This window comes from Schistocerca nitens, chromosome 1 (genome assembly GCF_023898315.1).
Source record: "Schistocerca nitens isolate TAMUIC-IGC-003100 chromosome 1, iqSchNite1.1, whole genome shotgun sequence".
Taxonomy (NCBI): Eukaryota; Metazoa; Arthropoda; class Insecta; order Orthoptera; family Acrididae; genus Schistocerca; species Schistocerca nitens.
Window position 1 is genome coordinate 709,380,619 of NC_064614.1, and position 20,067 is coordinate 709,400,685.

Consider the following 20,067-nt stretch of genomic DNA (forward strand, 5'->3'; position numbering starts at 1 on the left):
AGTGTCAAACCTTAACTTTTCTACGATGCTCCATTACACAGTGACACGTTTTCACTCACGGCTAGTCGCAGTAAGTATGTTGCAGCTGTGCTCGACGTGACTCTACTTGTGCATGGGCATTTATGGTTTTCTGGCACACTTTCCCATTTAGCTGTCGGTCCATCAGCTAAACGTTTTAAACCCAGCTGATACCATTTTTAACCTCTGGCCATATAATTGCTAGACTTCATTAGGACATATTTAACTCATTAAATACAGTTGGTCTAAAAATTCGTAATCTTAACATGAAGATCAGTGGGAGGTGTAGAATGGCCGAGACATCATATAAGGGTGTAACTGAAGTGTCATTAGTGTAGTTGGTCGGTCAGATAAGTGGGTCTTGATTGCCTGCACTCGGCCGGCGTCTGCAGTCACGCCGCGGCCTGGGAAGCTCGGCTGCCCCTTCGCGCGGCGTCGCTCTCGCTGCGCTATCCCGCTATCCCGCACATCGCACGCTTCGGCGGCCCGACCCGCCGCTCGTGTGGGCGCCACTGGGCTGCACGATCACATATTTCCCCGCTCGTGCGGATGTGTGCGGAACTTTCTACCTGAATATTTATGTCCGCGACCGGCGGGTCGCCGGCTAGGGGGAAATGCCGATCTAGATGCGAAGGCTCCCACGCCCCTCTCTCCTGACCTGCCTCGTAACCGATTCACTTTCCGTACGCTAAACTAGTGAGAGCTCCTAGACTTGTCACTTAATCGCCCGCTTACCTCATTTTAAAGATAAATAAGAAATCTGATGCGAACTTTCGCTTAGGCACGTTTAATTATGCCTTTGAAGATGAAACTATTTTTCGCTCCTTGCTTTGATAAACCGAAACAGTTCGCTTTTACTGCTTAAAAATACTAACATATTTGTGAAGTTGGAGAACTTTTCCATTTATTCGAAGTTTCAGACCTATTTGTTGTTCCGTATGTGAAGAATGGACTGTCAAAGCGCCCATCCCACATTTGTCAGAAAAATAAAAAAAAACAATGTACAATATATCAATTTTTCCATGAGTTACTTATATCCAAAATGTTGAGAAAGTATTTTGGTTTCACAGAATTATGTTCGTCACCTCAACACAATGGTGACACAAATTAGGAAATAAATATTTTACTAAGAACATTCTAGGTGCAATACCGGGGAGGCTACTGGTTCTAAGTGCCATGAGAAAGTTTTCCTCTCTACTTCCATTAATACTGAGGGACAATATCTGTGTTAATACAAGCACAGAACATAGTAGTAATGTTTCAGCTATTAGAACTATAACCAACACAAACCATTCCGCACATCATTTAAATTTTTTTACAAGAGAATATGAAAATTAAAGTCAAGAAAAAAATCTGATTCTTACACAAATCCACTGTTTTCATCAGACGCAGCAAAGTTTCCCTTAAAACTCACTGAGCTGTTGGAGAAGAAGCGACAGCATCGTCAGCAGCTCTTTTCGTTTTACAACTGATAAACATAACTGAAGAGATACTGAATTTAATTCATGAAAGGAGAAAATATAAAAATGCAGTAAGTGAAGCAGGCGCAAAGGAATACAAACGTCTCGAAAATGAGATCGACAGGAAGTGCAAAAGGGCTAAGTAGGTATGGCTAGAGGACAAATGTAAGGACGTAGAGGCATATATCATTAGGGATAAAATAGATACAGCCTACAGGAAAAGTAAAGAGACCTCTGGAGAAAAAGACAACTACCTGTATTAATATCAAGAGCTCATGTGGAAAACCGGTTCTAAGCAAAGAAGGAAAAGCAGAAAGGTGGAAGGAGTATATAGAGGGTCTACACAAAGCCGATGTACTTGAGGGTAATATTGGGGAAATGGAAGAGGACGTAGATGAAGATGAAATGGGAGATATGATACTGCGTGAAGAATTTGACAGAGCCCTGAAAGATTTAAGTCGAAACAAGGCCCCGGGAGTAGACAACATTCCATTAGAACTACTGACGCCTTGGGAGAGACAGCCATGACAAAACTCTACCATGTGGTGAGCAAGATATATGAGACAGGCGAAATACCCTCAGATTTCAAGAAGAATATAATAATTCCAATCCCAAAGAAAGCAGGTGTTCACAGGTGTGAAAATTACCGAACTATCAGTTTAATAAGTCACATATGGGTTACTGAAGAAATACCAGAAGATTGGAAATGTGCCCTAATACATCCGTTACATAAAAAAGGGGATAAATCGGATGTGAACAACTATAGAGGAATCTCCTTACTTGCCGTCACATACAAGAAATTATCAGCTTGTCTTCTTGAAAGAACACAAAAACTGCTAGAACCCAAAATCTCAGATTTCCAAGCTGGTTTCAGACCAAACAGATCATGTCCAGAACAAATTTTAAACTTGAAATTGATTACAAGGATGAGACAAATGCGAAGGAAGCCTACAGTATATGTCTTTGTCTACTTTAAAAAGGCATATGATTCAATTCACAGACCCACACTATTTAAAATTCTTGAAGAACAAGGACTGGATAAGAAGACACGGAACATCATAGAGCAGACATTAACAAATACAAAATGCAAAGTGAAATTCATGGGAAAACTTTCAAAATCATTTGAGATAAAAACTGGGGTTAGACAAGGTGATGGATTATCACCTCTGTTATTTAACTTAGTTCTGGATAGAGTCATGGCAGAATGGGAAAAAGAACTCAAAAAAGAAAAGTACTGGAAACCAATATCACTGGGAACCAAAAAAGATGACCTACAAATCCCCTACTTAGCCTACGCAGACGATCTTGCAATAATGGCAGATTCTAGTGAAATGGCAGTCAAACAGATAGAAACCTTAAAAGAGTGTGCAGGAAAAGTTGGCCTACAAATATCTTTTGAGAAAACGGTGTTTACAACAACAAATCTAGAAATTTCTAAGTTACAAACCAAATATGGAGAAATTAAGAGGGTACCATACTTTAAATATTCAGGAGAGATAATTTCTGAAAAATACTCACAACAAGAAAGAATATTAAAAGCTCGTAGGGGTCTAGGGCTGGTCCAAAACATTTACAATAAAAAATGTCTATCTATAAATACAAAAATTAAACATTATAAGTCGGTAATTAAACCAATAATGCTAAATGCCAGCGAAACCTTGACACTTAAAAGGAAAACAGATATGGAAAACCTGAAGAAAGAGGAAAGGAAAATCATTAGGAAAATTCTGGGACCAAGATGGACCAAAGAGGGGTATAGATTACAGAAAAATTCTAAAATTGAAGAATATTCTAACATAGAGATAGACATGAGGAAGAGGCGTCTAAAATTCTATGGCCACATAATGAGACTTCCCGATCACAGACTTACAAAAAAAATAGTAAGATACGTAGCATCCCTTGTTAATGGAGGAGAATGGATCAAAAATGTAAAGAAAGATCTGGAATTAGCCAACATTACTACTGAAGACATGAACAAAAGAAACAATTTCAAACTTAAAGTTGACAAATGGGAGGTCAAACCAGAGACAAAAGCGCCGAGAACTGGAACAAAATGGAGCGAAGAAAGAAAAGCTGAATTCTCGCAAAGAATGAAGACCTGGTGGGCAAACAAGAAGAATAAGAAGCCCCAGAAGTGAACCATCTTTACTTAGCGTGTTCCATGTTGGGAGCTTTACGACTAATAATAATAATAATAATAATAATAATAATAATAAGTCACGGTTGCAAAACACTGACACGAATTCTCTACTGACGAATGAAAAAACTGGTAGAAGCCGACCTCGGGACAGATCAATTTGGATTCTGTAGAAATGTTGGAACAAGCGAGGCAATGCAGGGTCTTATCATCGATCACCATCGGTACCCTTCTGCTTCGCCGCCCACTAGGCTTTTATGCATTTCGTCAAATGTCAAGCATTGACTTTTCTATTTGTGACTGAGCGTTACGGACATTCATCCCCAGTAACTGTATTTTGAGTTCTGTTTCTTAGTTGAATAATGAAAAGTTATTATTGAGAATTTCAGTTGTCGTCCGTCGTACTACTCGCCCACAGACACTAAACCCTTCCTACAAACTTTTTAATCCGGGCCCTTATTTCTTGGTCCTCCAGTCCAGTCGCCTACTATCAGAACGCCGTCTCGGTCTTTTGAAAACCTTACAATGACACCAATGTGCTATTATGCTATTAGATGTGATGTTGTTGTTGCGGCTTTCAGTGCGTAGACTGTATTGATGAAGCTCTTTCTTTTGTTGCCAAGTCTGCACTTCATATACTTTCCATTTCGACTATCGTCACTCATTCTGCTGACCAAATGTAGGATGTCATATACTGCCTTCCCTGTCTCATTCTCTAATCTAATTCCCTCAGTGTCTTCTGATGTAATCCGACTTATTATATTACTCTTGTTTATGTTCATCTTATAATCTTTTTTCAAGATACTGTGTGTTCCATTCAACATTCTTCGAAGTTTCTGGCTGTCTCTGACAAAACCACAGAGTCATCAGCAAGCCTCAAAGCTTTTACTTCTTCTCCGTGAAATTAAATCACCTTCCCAGATATCTCCCTGGTTTGTTTTACTGCTCGCTCAATCTACAGATTGAATAACATTGATGTTAGGCAACTACCATGTCTCACTCCCTGCTCAATCACTGCTACTCTTTCATGCCCCTTGAACATTACAACTGCCGTCTACTTTCTGTAAGTTGTAAATAGCATTTCGCTCCCTGTGTTTTAACCCTACTGCTTTCAACATTTTGAAGAGTATTTTCCAGTAAACGTATTCAAAAACGTTTTCCCAAATCTAGACGTGCGATAAGCGTACGTTTGCCTTTCTTTAGTCTATCTTCTAACATAAGTCGCAGGAAAGTCATAGGATCAGTATTGCCTCGCATATTTCTACACTTCTCCAGATTCCAAACTGGTCTTCGCCGAGGTCGGCAATACCGATTGCTCCATTCTTCTGTAAATATTCATGTCAGTATTTTGTGATCATGTTCGAAAATATTCACACTTGCTTTCTTTGGAGTATGAGTTATTACATTCTTCTTCAAGTTATGGCAGCACGACAGGAAAAAAAGAGAAGTAGTGGTGGTGAGAAATGAGTATAGATATAAATGAGGAGTTTACGGAGTTTGTATGCAGCAAAATGTTAACTGAACTGAGTATTGAATTTGACGATTTTAGTCTGTGTCCAAATCGACAGTCCTTCCTCGCATTACTTTTTCTTTCACTTACTCTCCTCCGTGTAACCACGAATGAGAGATATACCACTCTCCACTTGTATTGGAAATGCTGGACATATAAGGGGTTGGCCGTGTTTTGCCGCTTGAAGGTAATACGCAGAGATTCTCTTACACTGCGCAAACCTGCGCAAGCCGCAAGTTTGTTGTCCTTGAAGTGCGTTGTAAAATAACTGGTGAGGTGGGTAACGCTCTCAAATCTACTAAAAGATATAAGCTCGAAACTGAAGATGCCAACGGATTTTGTACTGACAAAACACAAAGAAGATAAAGCTATAAACTGCTAATAAGACGTACGGAATATGTTCGGTATACAAAGTCACACGTATCACAGTTCACATTAGAAACGATCACAATCCTATTTCATTAAGTCTTGTAGAAACCATGTTCACAAAAATTGTATACAATGTTTCTCTACTCCTCTCTGATTTATACGCAGATTCGCTTTATCTGAACACAATATTATGTGGCGCGCATTCGAGATCTTATTTGTGCGGCCAGTAATGTTAACCGTTCCTTTCATTCCCCTCGCTTCAGACTGACCAGACAGCCCGAATCACTCCGCTTCGTAGCGCCCTTTTGCCGGTAGCCGAAGCCTCACCAAGTGATTCGTCTGAATGTCGTTATTCGGATGTTAATGAAAATTGTCATAAAAAATAAGATCCGAAATAAGTGGATTAAAGATTGCTCTTTTATTTGTATTCAGCTTGTCACACCATAACATATGAATAACACTTTATCAAATATTAAAAGAATGAAACTAAAAGTTTATCGCGTTGGCTCCTGTTTCGGCAGCTAATCAGATTATCCTCTTAAACTAGCCCAATTTCTCAGTGAACTGGTACTCACCGTACCATATGTTGTCTACCTCTTACCACATTTCTTATGCAAGGCCGCATTTACCGTAATCGCAGCCAAACTATGGAATGAAAGGAAGTTTATTACTCCAAAACCAGAAACATCGCGAAGTCTGAGGGTGCTTCGCAAGTCTCATATATCTTGTATGCTGTCTCCCAAATATCTGAATAATTCGGAGTGTCCTCTGTTCCTGGGGCCTTGTTTCCAGTACTGTGTAAAATTATTCTCACACTATCACATCTCCCATTTCATCTTCATCTGACTCCTCTTCCATTTGTTTAATGTGTCTTCAAGCTAATTGACATCGTACAGAACTTGCACATATTCCTTTTGCTTTTCATCCTTCCGTTCTTGTTTAGTACTGACCTTTCATAGTCACCTGAGTTCTTAACATTCATACAGGTGCTTGTCTTTTGTCCAAAAGTTTCTTTAATATTCTGATGGGCGGAATCTATATTTCGCATGGCATGTATTCTTTTACAGCTTTGCCTCTTTCCTCTAGCTGTATCTGCTTAGGCAGTTTTTACTTTCTGCCAGTCTCAATTTTAGACGCCTACATTACATTCTGTCTGCGTAATTGAATCGTTGGTCAACGATGCCTTTGAAACGAGCAACAAACCCTGGGTCTCATCGTTTCATCATCATCATCCGTGACATTGGCTCGATTCGTCTGTGTAAAAAAATTGGACTGCGTAAAATTTGGGAATATGTACGGGTGCTGATGACCGCGTAGTTGAGCGTCCTACAAACCAAACATCATCATCATCACACAACAAACTATGGTTCTTTCAACTTATCTTTCTCCCATGTACATGATTTCCTACCCTTACGCAGTTTTTCAAGTCTTAATCTGCAGTTCATAAGCAATAAATTATGGTCGGACACCACATCAGCCCCTGGAAATGATTTCCAGTTTATAACCTCGTTTTTTAAGTGTGTATCTTATCATGATATAATCTATATCAAACCTTCCAGAGACTCTAGATCTCATCAACGTAAACGAGTACAACCTTCTGTTACTATAGGTTATCCGTCTTGAGCTGACTGCGATTTAACTAAAAAGAATTACACCAGACGGGTTTCGCTTTTATTTATAAAAGACACTCGTTTGTACATTTTTGGTTGTTTTAGGTTAAGGTGTTAAAATACATGCGGTGCTTGCTGACACTAAATTATTATACACAGAGGAGTCTCTCCTCATCCCTGCCACGCTAACTAAGCGTTTAATGTACACAGTATTTTAGTAAGTTACTCCCAGCGCGGAGGTAAAACTAAGAGCCATGTTATTGAACAAGCTTAAAGTAATGTGCATTAAATAACTAGCATGAGTGGCATTACTTAACCTTTCAAACTCCGAGATAACCCCAGATAACATTAAAGCAATTAAGAACAACAAAAGCCGGCCGGAGTGACCGAGCGGTTCTAGGCACTACAATCTGGAACCGCGCGACCGCTACGGTCGCAGGTTCGAATCCTGCCTCGGGCATGGATCTGTGTGATGTCCTAAGGTTAGTTAGGTTTAAGTAGTTCTAAGTTCTAGGGGACTGATGACCTCAGAAGTTTAGTCCCATAGTGCTCAGAGCCATCTTTGAACAACAAAAATCTTGCTTATAATAACTGTTTATAGTACGTCTGTCAACACTTCCCACCCAACGTTGTGATCCAAAATTTCAAGTACGTTTAACCCAGGAACCGCCAGGGTTCGCTCTTGCCCAGTGTACAACAGTTTACAAATTGACAAATAGACAGTGTGTCATTGACTCATAACAGCCACAATGACCCCAGTAAATATAGCCAGTCCCGGAACGCACCGCGTGCGAACATCATTCTAAGACCCTTGTACAGATAACACCAACAGCATGGAAACAAACCTAGGTGAAGTCGAAAAGTGGGGGCACGCCAGAAATTCGCCCAACAATATTAAAAAGACATACGTGGACAACAGTCAGAATGTAATACTTGCATTCCATATCTGGTTCAATAGCAGTGACACGTTACTGCCCTTAAATAGTTTCAAATAAAGTAATTGCAATGACTTAACTTAAATTAAAGGAAAAGTGTAGGTGTCACCAGATGGTGGTTGCGCGTATTGTCGTCTGCCATACGGACGGATCGGCGCGGTAAACAAACATTGCTCCATATCGATTTCGGCGTGAAGCTGAGAACGCAACATGTAACGAAAATTAACCAAGATCAAAAATTTGTAGCACTGGTATAGGCCACACAACGACGTCGTTGTCAGTAGACAAATGACCGAATCATTCTTTGCTTAACTTGCGTGAAATTACTGCAAGATACAAATAAAATAACCGGTCTAAGTATCTCAGAGACGTGTAGCGGAAGACGCAGTTAAAAGTAATGACTCAACACGAAAAGCGTTCAGTCATTAACGTCTGCTAACAATGTGCCGTCTACGCTTCCGTTCCAGCCGCCATCCTCTGAAAACACATCATACAAATTAAAAATCATATAAAAGTAACATGATTTTTGTTAGAAATAAAAAGAGGCTGAATAAATTTAACTTCATACTATGTTAAGGGTTCAAAATGGCTCTGAGCACTATGGGACTCAACTGCTGTGGTCATAAGTCCCCTAGAACTTGGAACTACTTAAACCTAACTAACCTAAGGACAGCACACAACACCCAGCCATCACGAGGCAGAGAAAATCCCTGACCCCGCCGGGAATCGAACCCGGGAACCCGGGCGTGGGAAGCGAGAACGCTACCGCACGACCACGAGATGCGGGCACTATGTTAAGGGAACCTGGTTATCATTTACGTAATAATGTTTACAATGAGAACAGCAGAATGGCGTCCGTACCTAACGAGAGCGAGACAACGAAAGACAAAATTCACAAGAGATGAAAAACCATCCGAAGTACAAAAATAGTGCAGAGATTAGATATGAGATTTTAGGAGTCGATGCACGCATGTAAGTGAATAAACATAACGTAAAAGCACAGGTGCATCGTTTGGAGACTTACTTCACAAACAAATCATACATACGAAATAGGATGAAATAAAAAGCTATAATACAGCAGCTATCCACAACATAACGAAATTTTCACTCTGCAGCGGAATGTCCACTGGTATGAAACTTTCTGGCAGATGTAGGCTTTGAACATCTAAAGAAGAGCAGCATGTTTCGTTACAGGTTCATTTAGGAAGCGCGAAAGCGCCACGGAGAGGTTCAACCACCTCCAGTGGCAGACTGTGCAACAGAGGCTTTCTGCATTACAACGTAAGGTGGCTTATAGAGTACAGATGTAAGTGTAAAAGAAGATGTAAACTTGACGTTGGTTCCAGAACTTAATTATTTTCGTTATTAATTCTGATCTACCTCTCGAAATGCAAAGATTTCATGAAATCCTCGGATACTTGTATAATTTCTCCCCTGGTAAGTAATTTACCACCTTCCATAGTAAGTGATATGATGTGTAACGAAGTATATGTTTTTTCCGCAGTCATACGATTTTCAGTTGTTTCCCTTGTCAGAGTTTCATCATTTCTTCAGTGAGTGAGAGAGATACAATCCGAAATAGGAAGCAGATATTCTTGTTCTGCTGGTACGACAAGAACTGAATATATATTGGCTATTTCATATGTATATTGTTTTGCTCACAAGAGAAAGATTGTGTTCATCCAGCTATCAGGGATCAACCTAAAGGCCAATGAAGAAAGAATAAAAAAACTACAGAAAGCATATAAACTCACGTGGAACTATTATAACAAAAAGTCCATATCCATTAACGCAAAATTGAGGCACTACAACACTGTCGTACTTCCGGAGGCACTGTATGCATCTGAAACAACACAAATAGGTGGGCAAACTAAAATCAAAGAAATAGAGAAACAAGAAAGGAAAATTCTCAGGAAAATTTTTGGCCCGATACAAGAGCAAGGAATCTGGAAGAAGAGACCAACATCAGAATTATATAAATACACAGACAAGATTACGGATACAATAAGGAAAAGAAGAATGCAGTTCTATGGACATATCCACAGGATGAATGAAAACAGAATTTCAAAGCGAATTCTTAAAGTCATCAACTCAGGCAGGGGAAAAACAAAATGGATAAAAGAAGTTGAAGAGGACCTCAGACAAGCACACATAACAGTAAACGATGCAGAAAATAGAACTGAATTCAGGAACATCATCAAAAAACATAAATTTGACACCACAACACAGAAGAGACCAGGATGCAAATGGACAGCGGAGCGAAAGAAACAACACAGTGAACACATGAAGAAAATTTGGGCTCAGAAAAAACATAAACAATCATCATAAAGGAATTCAAGTTCAAACGCTCTCTTAAATGGGAATAATCGAAAATAATAATAATAATTGTAGTTTAATTCTCAGTACTAGTTTCTAACAATACCGACATCGTCTCGTGTCTTCTAATTTTATGCATGTTATTTCTTGATCGTACTGTCCTCGGCATAAACAATTAAAATACATGCAGTTGAGTAAGATCCGTTGCCTAAAGAAAACTGGTACTTGCTTGAGCACTGGAGGGTCTCACTTCAATAAACATTTTTTTTTTGTTGACGACATCAGCAGTATATAACGTTGAGAGGTAGACGCAGGTTTCATAGGAGGGCGCTTGTTGTGTTTCAGCGACGTGGGTGGGCGGCGGCTACATCAACGGCACCGCCGAGGCCATCTACCGGTATGGGCTCGTGTGGTGCCAGGCGCCCTTTGGCTACGCCCTCAGCCTCGTCTTCGGTAAGTCTCTGCTTGCATATATCTTGGTCTTATAACTAAGCTTAGCTGACAAAATATTAGTGCCCATCTTCTGAGCAGCTTCAGAGGTGTAGAACACATACCTGGCGGGCACGTGGCCCACCATCGCTGACGTAAGCCATAGCAGTAATGCGGTGGGCATGAGCCATTAGGTTGTAGGGATCCAACGTATTAAGATGGGTCGACTTCGAGATGTGAATGAATGTCACAAAGGAACTATAGTGTTCGCACGTTTCCATGAACACACCGTGAACGAAGTTGCCCGATTTGTCCAAAGTGTCTACATTGAACAGTGTATCACTCTCAGCCGTGTAACGAGGGTCAGTATAGTGTTCGTAAAAGGAACCTTTTACAGAGTCTCTTGCGTAAGGAAAAACAGTTTCAATTAAATGACATGTATTAAGTCTGTAGCATCCAGTAAGTTCTAGGCAATCACACTTATTTAAAAAAAAATCTAGTCCACTAATTCCACTGAGCCATCTCAATTATATCTCCAAGTATCATTACAAATTGTATTATTTGAATTTTGTGTGCGAAGCGGTAGTCATTCACCAGTGAAACAGTTAATTATATCTCGATAGCAAGCCTCATAGCAATACGTAAGCGGCCTTGGCTGACCAATTAAACACTTCAGTTTAATATTTAAAGCAAATAACACAGAATTAAGTAAGCGGGCGCTATTAACTATCAGCTACTAAGCAAATATTCTTAAACCAGCAGTGGCCGTAAGTGACCCTTACAGAATTAATCAGATTAAATATTTAAAGCAAAACTACCCAGCAGTACATGACTTTCTGGATCGCAGAGCGTACGGTATATCATGCTATACTCTATCTTCTTGGTTCTCTCTGCGCTGAATACCTCTCTTCACTCTCTCTTTCTTCCTCTTCCCTTTCTGTGACATACCTGGAATCGCACCCAGACAACTCTTGAATGGCCACAACCGCCCAGTGTGCACTATCGTTGTTCTAGTTGGCAGCTGACGCTTAACATTATGGGGGTATGGCCCTTGATACCTGGTGATGAACTTCTTCGTTTTCGCTTTTGGCGTACAGGGGCTGGATAGCATTACCCATTGCCCTACTCTATACTGTGGTAAACTTCCTTTCCACTTCACTGCGTCTTCCTGCCTTTGTATTCGCTTTTTGTACCTGTTTCCAAACATTCTGAATTCTCCTCACAAATTGACGTGCAGATACCAGTCTTTCCTTTCTGAAGCTTCACTAAATCGAACAGTGGCGGCATTTTTCACCCATACACTACCTCAAATGTAGACAATCTGGTATTGGTATGGACTTTTGCATTGTACGCGCATACAATGTGCTTCAAATACTCGTCCCACTGACGGTGATGAGAATCCACATAAAAACTCAGCATCTTCCCGATCGTTCTGTGTACCCGTTCTGTCCCTGACGATGTTCGATTGAAAGGTCCTAGGACATCAATTCCCAACATAGAAAATGGACATGTCGCTTATGGCAATCGTTGTAGCTGTATCTGTTTCCGACACAAATTGGCTCTCTGCACTCATTCTTGACATACTGATCCACATCCACTTTCCTACCTCTCCACCAGTACCTCTGTGCCACTCTCGTATTCGGCGCTTTACACCCGCCATGACCAGATAACATGTGATCATGTGCTTCCTTTAAAAACTCATCTCTCAGTTTCGCTGTCATTACTACCTCTGTCCCTAATTTCGTTTCCCTGCACAGAAGACCATCGTATATATTAAATTATGGCTGTGTCCGATACAATTTACAATCGTTGTCAGCGTCCTGTAATTCTTGCCATACTGCTAGGTCACAGCCTATGACTTCTACTTTTGCCACCTTTCTACTCAGTGCATCTGCATTACCGTGATTCTTCCCAGGCTTGTGCACCACCTCGTAGTCCAATTCACTAAGCCTCACAGCCCATCTAGCGAGTCCAGTGGATGGATCCTTAAACCACAGCAACCACTTCAACGCAGCATGATCTGTCACTACCCGAAATCTTCTCCCATATAAATTACATTTAAAATATGTGATTCCATAGATTATACTAAGCATCTCCCTCTCTGTTGTTGAGTAATTACTCTCTGCTGCATTCAACTGCCTAGACCCATAAGCTACAAGATGTTATTTCCTATCAATTTCCTGCCTAAGAACACACCCTAATGCTTGATACGATGCATCGTATGCTAGTATAAATTCCTTTTCAAAATCTGGAAACAAAAAAACCAGACGTGACGTTAACACTCCCTTCAATTTGTCAGACGCTTTCGGACACTCTTCTGTCCACTCAAATTTCACACCCTTCCGTAACAATTGCGTGAATCGCTGTGCTGAATCTGTAAAACCCTTCACGAACTTTCGATAGAAATTGCAAATTCCGACGAATGATTGCACTTCCTTAACTGTTTTTGGCTCCTGAAAATTCCTTACAGCCTGTACCAACCTCGGATCTATTCGCACTCTGTCCTTATTGATAATATTACCTAAATATTTCACTTCTTCCAATGAAAAATGACACTTCTCCTGGCTTAACGTCAAACAAGGTGCTCTTAACCTCATAAAGACTTCTCTTAACCACTGTCTATGTTGCTCCATACTACTTGAAAACACTACAATGTCACCCAAATAGACAAGACACTGCCGTAGTTTCAAACCCCATAACACACTGTCTAGCAACCACTGAAATGTTGCTGGAGCGTTTTTCACACCGAATGGCATTCTGGTGTACTGGTAATGGCCTCCAAGAGTATCGAAAGAAGTTCTTGGACGATCCTCTGGAGCCACCTCTAACTGATGATAACCACTTGTCAAATCCATCGTCGAAAAGTACTGGCACTGTTCTAAGTGATTCAAAGTCTCTGATATTTTTGGAATGGGGTGTGCATCTGTTACTGTCTTATTATTGAGGTATCGGTAGTCACAACAGAACCTGTATTTCTTAGTTCCATCCATAGAATTGTTAGGCACAATGACAATCACCACTTCCCAGCAACTATTACTATGCTCTATAATACCGCCCACAAGCTGTTGATCAATGAAATCCTCCACAATCGCCTGCAAATACCTCGGTATTCTGTATGGTTTACGGTAAACAGGTGCTTCGATACCTGTTGGTATTCTATGTTGAACTAATGGAGTTGCTCGTAATGTCCCTTGTGGAAAAAACAAATCCTTAAATTCCCACAACAATTCTTCCACATGCTCTTTTTCTCCTCGTTTCAAATGCTTAACTTTGTTACGCAATGCAGTTCTATCGACAGTCAGTGGTTGATCGCTATGCCTACCTCTCGAACTCTAGTCTTCATCATCTGGTACATCCAAATTCGCTACTAAAACTCCTTTTCTCAAATTCGCGTCTACAGTGCTAAAATGTAGTGGGATGTTAGATGAGGATGGAAACTGTCAGGATGCACCGTATTAAAAGTCGTCTAAGTTTAATGATTTATTATTTCCAGCTAAAGTGGACCCATTCCTCTTGATCTGTGTCACTGGATCCCGCAATGCCGAGGACGCCACTTCGCTGTCTACGAAACAGCTTGGCATGGAATGGCTGCCTCAGCGACCCGTGCAATTCTCCCTTGTGTGTCGGCCTTGTACGGTCGCAGAGTTATGACAATGTCAGGATGCACCGGCAGTCGACTCAGTGGTCTCTGTCCCTGCTGCCTCAGTGCCACCCACTGGGAGCTGCAAGACAGTCCGTGGCGTGCTTCCCCGCCGGCGTGGCTAAGATTGTGGCGACAACGAGCGCCCACGATCCAGCATCCGAATCTGCAGCCCTCGCCTCGGGATGCCTCCGGCATGTGTTGGGAGCCAACAAGACTGCCCACAGTAGCGAGCCATGGTGTGGGCCGCCACTGGCTGCAGACCTTGCGTTGGCCTCAGAGGGTCGAACCAGCGACCTACTGTGGACTGGAACGCTGGCGCCCCATCTGCTGCTGAATGTAGCTGGTGGTGTGACATGCCCTGCCGTCCAGGAGAGCTGTCACACTTGAGTCCCTTGTTAGTGAACGGGCGCCTATTTATAAGCGGCTGTGCGCCTATGTTTTGCTAATGCGTCACTCCAAGTCATGTACTCATAACACCTGGGTTGGGCCAGTGGGCCCCTTCTGCCTGTAACTTGCGCCATGCAAACTGCTGCGTTTACTCTTTTCAGCAGGTCTATGTCCTTGTGGACTCAATTCTACTTCGCAACCGCTGGTAAGCGTAACTTACTGTCTACAGGCCTGCGCCTGTCTGTAACTTCTGCGCTCAGAAATTTTGCACAAAAGCGAACCTTTTCCCATCTTAAATGGTGGTGCCGCTACAATTACACAATATGTGTCAAGTGGAGAACACGCTGAAAATATTTTATCAACGGATCAGTGCACGTCCAACACTGACAGCTGCATGTAAGAAAACTTCGCAACAGTGAGCTGCCTCAAACATGGACCGACTGTGAGGGATTGACAGGTCTCTCTTTGCACCATTGGCGTCCAAAGTCTTGTGATCTGAAACTTTTTTTGCGGAAATTTGTGAAAAATTTCGTCTATGTCTCTCCTCTCCCAACAATGTATGTCGAATGCAACGTCATGAAGAATGGCAGGTAATATACTAATTCCAAGCAAGCTCGCAGTAGTTTCAGATGAGCTTGACTATCATGCAGCTGTTTACTGTGTGTCATGTGTAGGGTACACAGTACATCTATGAAACAAACATGAAAACTTTGATCCTAGATGTAATTGTAAAAATCATTCCACGGTGCATGCACGATGTATCATTGTTAAATCGGATGATCGTCTTGAAAATAAAAAGTTTGCGGTCCTATGCGTCAGTTACAATTTATCCCAGTAGCTTTGAGTATCAGTGAAAACCACATTAAAGTACTATCTTGAGACATAAGGTTAGCGGTTGAACTCTGGATATGAATCATCGGTGTACAGATAACGAAGCGTTATTGTCAGTCTTATCTCTGCTGAAATTAAGTTACGCGCATAACCGTATCTTTCCTAGAGAAATGCGTTCTCAATTTTCAAAACAGAATATTATAACCTTGCAGTGACAGTTGATGTCGATTCTAAAGAAGTGTGAGGCAAACTGTGGACACCAAAGCGCACACCAAACCACTCAATTCGTTCATTAACTGTATGACCTTGAAACCTTCGTTCTCTTTTTTCTGTTTCTGCCCAAGAGAAAAGATGCATCATGTACATATATCTGTACTACTGCCAATACACACGGTATAGGTTGTGAAGATGGGCAACCATATCTCGATTTCACGTGTTATAAATGTTTCGTAAATCCTTGCTGTACTTTAGATGATAACAATTATTCTCTTACAAGGAAGTTTAATACAGTAAAGTCAGAATAAGACACAGACTAATATAGCGGACATACATTATTTCTGCGGCTCTGATATTTTGTGTAACCATTTTGTTATGGTTCATTTGAAAGATTGATTGATTGATTGATTTGTGGGAGGGGACCAAACAGCGAGGTCATCGGTCCCATCGTATTGGGGAAGGAAATCGTCCGTCCTCTTTCAAAGCACCAATCCCGGCATTTACCTCAAGAGATTTGAGGAGACCACGGAAACCCCAAATGAGGATGGCCGGACGCGCGTTTGAACCGTTGTCCTTCCGAATGAGAGTCCAGTATGATAACCAGTACGCCACCTCGCTCGGTCCTTCATTTGGCAAAATTATATCTAAGTTTTTAAAGTGACAGAATTAAGCAGAATCTAAGAAAATCAGTAATATGCTAACGTAGACACTGTGAAAGGCAACAACAGTAAGCGAGAAGAATAATTGACGCAACAATGGCTACGAGAAGTAGGAGTGCCTAGGAAATATCCTAATAAAACTATAGTGAACTGATGCCGTGATATTGTTGTCATTGTATCCAGAAAAATATCGCGATAATTCAAAAATTGACACTAATAAGTGGTTACCAAGAAACGGAAAAATTGTACCGGCCATTTCGTTAGTTGTTCCCTTGTTTAACAGAGGCACATGATTAAAAAATCACGAGGGAGAGGAAAGTAGACAATGAGCAAAATGTGTCAACATCACTGTAAAATTCTCCGTGTACGGTGCCTCTTTTCAAGAGCAACTAACTTTTACAGTGCGAACTGCATCGAGTCAGCGGAAAATAGCTACGGGTGCTCTTCAAGTTTTGACGCTGAATAATTCATATGCTTCAGCGACTTTTCGGCAACTTTTCTTGCGGCACACGCCGTAAATTTGTGTGTCAAAGTGCGGAAGACGAAGTGAGCGGAGTTATAAATATTTAACCACGATAAAAGAGAACCCTTAACGATCAAAAAGTACTTTGATGTGCTTAGGTATTTCGGTGACTGGCGTTCGCTGCTGTCCCCTTTGATTTCGTGCTCATTTTTCTTCGAAATAGGGGGCGACCCGATATATAATGCTGTTGTGTCTGTTCTGCATCCCTACACACACTATACAATTAAAAATATATCAGTGAGAGTCCTTTAAGTTTGCCATAAGTGGAGAGCAGAAAGAGGAAATCTACTATGTCGGAAAGGAGGAAGAAATACTCGGGCTTAACCCCCTGTCCAAAACGAGGTCATTAGAGGCGGAGCACAATTTCAGATTCGGAAAGGAAATCAGCCACGTCGTTCCAAAGAAGATATCTCGGAAATTGAGGTAAATTATTTAGGGAATCCACGGAAAACCTAAATATATGTGGCTAGACGGGGATTTGAGTCGCCGTGCTCCAGAATGTGAGACCAATGTCTTACCACTGTGTCAGAGGTAATTTTGTCACTGGAATTACGAACGCACTGACAGTTAGCTCTCAGCAGCCTTCCAAATCATGTCACGATGAATCACCAAGACATTTATTGCTTAAAATTCTATTTCACGGCACGCTGTCTGAGAACGAGGAGAGGAAAGAGGGAGAAACTGCGAAGGCGCCGCATTTAAATGACATTCCAGTCACACTGCATGCGACTTTGTTTTATACTTCACATTTCGCAACAACATAGATCACAAAAAATTTCAGTATTATTTAATTATTATTGGTGCGATGAAGGATTTTTATCTGGTACAAACAATTGCTTACGGACAGACGCAGGCAATTTCACAGATTTTCGCACTGTGTTTGCCATGTAATCGTGACTTGTTTAGTTTCGTACCGGTAATAGAAAAAAGGTTTTTCACGCCAGTATGCCGCTCGACATATTGTAGCACTTCTGCAACGTTATTATGGAGGCACAGGAACTCTTCCGGAGGAAAGCAATGTGAGCGGCCTGGACAATTTTGACGTAAAACAATTTGTCATTAAAACGGGAAGTACTTTGTATGCCAATCAGTTACATCTGTACATGCGCAGGGGCGCTTTCAACTGAAACAATAAAAAGGTCCCGAAAACAGATCGAAAACTGATTTAAGATTGGTAATATCCTCAAAACGTTTAGGAAACTACTCTTGTATTTCTTTCAAGGCAACAATGGATTCATCAAACCTCGTGTTTTGTTTAACTGCGGTGATCTTCCGGAACTGGACGGTGTTTATCATAATGTATCCCTTGTACAACGTTATTTTCTTTTTAAATGCATCCCAATCAGATCAGAAAGAATTTGTTTTTGATTTTCCAGTGTCTTAATATGGGCAGTATGCAGTCAAGTACACTAAAGATGCAACCCAGTGCGCATGTCCTCATTTTAGTTCCTGTACTCTTTTTTTCTTCATAAATTTAATGCAGTCATGGACTGTGCGGCTGGTCCCGGCGGAGGTTCGAGTCCTCCTTCGGGCATGGGTGGGTGTGTTTCTCCTTAGAATAATTTAGGTTAAGTAGTGTGTAAGCTTAGGGACTGATGACCTTAGCAGTTAAGTCCTATAAGATTTCACACACATTTGAACATTTTTTGAACATAAATTCAACAATAGCGAGTTTTAAACCGAAAAATCGTTCCAGACATGCACCTTGACTTAACCAACGTGCTTTGCAGTAATATATAAAGTCTCCACACTGTTCGTTCAATTCCATCGCAAATTGTTCCTACTGACAGTAGAATAACGTATGCGACTTCACAAATTTTATTATTCGTTACACCAGTTTCTTCACGTGCTGCATACCTGCAAATTTAGCACAAAGTTGTTCTTGATGTTCAGACGTCTGTCGATCGTTGTAATGCTTTGTTCTTTCATTTCCAACTAAATATTTAAATTCTCTGCATGGTACTTAATATCGTTTCATAGCAAAATTTTAGTAGCAAACGCTTATGCGACTGCATAATGTATGTTGAGAATTCTCATTCCTCTCTTCTGTCATTTCTATTCATTTTTAAAGGACTATGACGATACACTGCTGGACTTCCTCTTTTTGTAGAAACAGCCACTGGGCCTGCGAACTTCCTTCATACCACGAACAAATAGCGAAGGGTAACCGGCGCTGACACCATCATTCTGCCGAGCTGAAGAGAGTTGTGCCGACCGAAAAACGCTACGCCGCAGTACTAAAAGAGACGTCAGCTGTATCGAGTACCTCCGGGTAGGAACGAGCAAATCAGGGACAGAGCGAACCTTGTCCGCACACGACGAGTGGAAAAACCAGAGAAACGCAAAAGAGTTAGTAGATACCAATTAGAATGTCAAGATTGCAAATCAGTGAATCTGGAATGACGAGCAGAAATTTTAAAACTAGGTACAAAGAACACATTGGAAGCTGGAAGTATGGAAATAGTCGTTCTGCCTTTGCTGAACGCCTAACAAAAATGACCATGAACCGTCTAAAGTGGAAAGGGATATGAACATCGGTAGATTGAACAATTACAAAACAAAACCCCTAACATTACACCTACAATGAGCACTTTCAAATGAACAAGAAAGTAATAAATGGCGAAATCAATATAACAACTCAATGATCCTGTTAACCAGTAAGACAACAACAAACATAAATTATGAACAAAACCAGGCTAATAATAACTTAATCTCTCACCACAACACTAAAAGGAGTAAAAGAAGAAAAACACTATTTGCGATTTCCTCCACTCAGAATTCCCCATTTCCCTAGACCACCACACATAAAGATACACGCTCATGCTTAGCTAGCTTATATCACACTACAGACAGAAATCAGAACACTAACAAAAGACGAACGAGAGGCACACCGGAAGATAGCAACACTGTTTATAGTAAACACGTACATCGGCACATAATGAAAGTGAAATGTTCAATTGAAATGTGTTCGAAATATCCCAGAAAAGTACTTCCCGGTGTAAGCAGGTCAACTAAGTACAATTA

The 20,067-nt window shown here is 41.0% G+C and overlaps 1 protein-coding gene across 1 annotated transcript in view; it reads left to right on the forward strand.

The window, feature by feature from the left end:
• LOC126259850 (high-affinity choline transporter 1) overlaps window positions 1–20,067 on the forward strand; it is a 357,917-nt gene that overhangs the window by 209,578 nt on the left and 128,272 nt on the right. Inside the window, exon 4 of the mRNA XM_049956909.1 lies at window positions 10,701–10,808. Coding sequence (XP_049812866.1) covers window positions 10,701–10,808 — 108 coding nt within the window. The remainder of the gene's footprint in view (window positions 1–10,700; window positions 10,809–20,067) is intronic.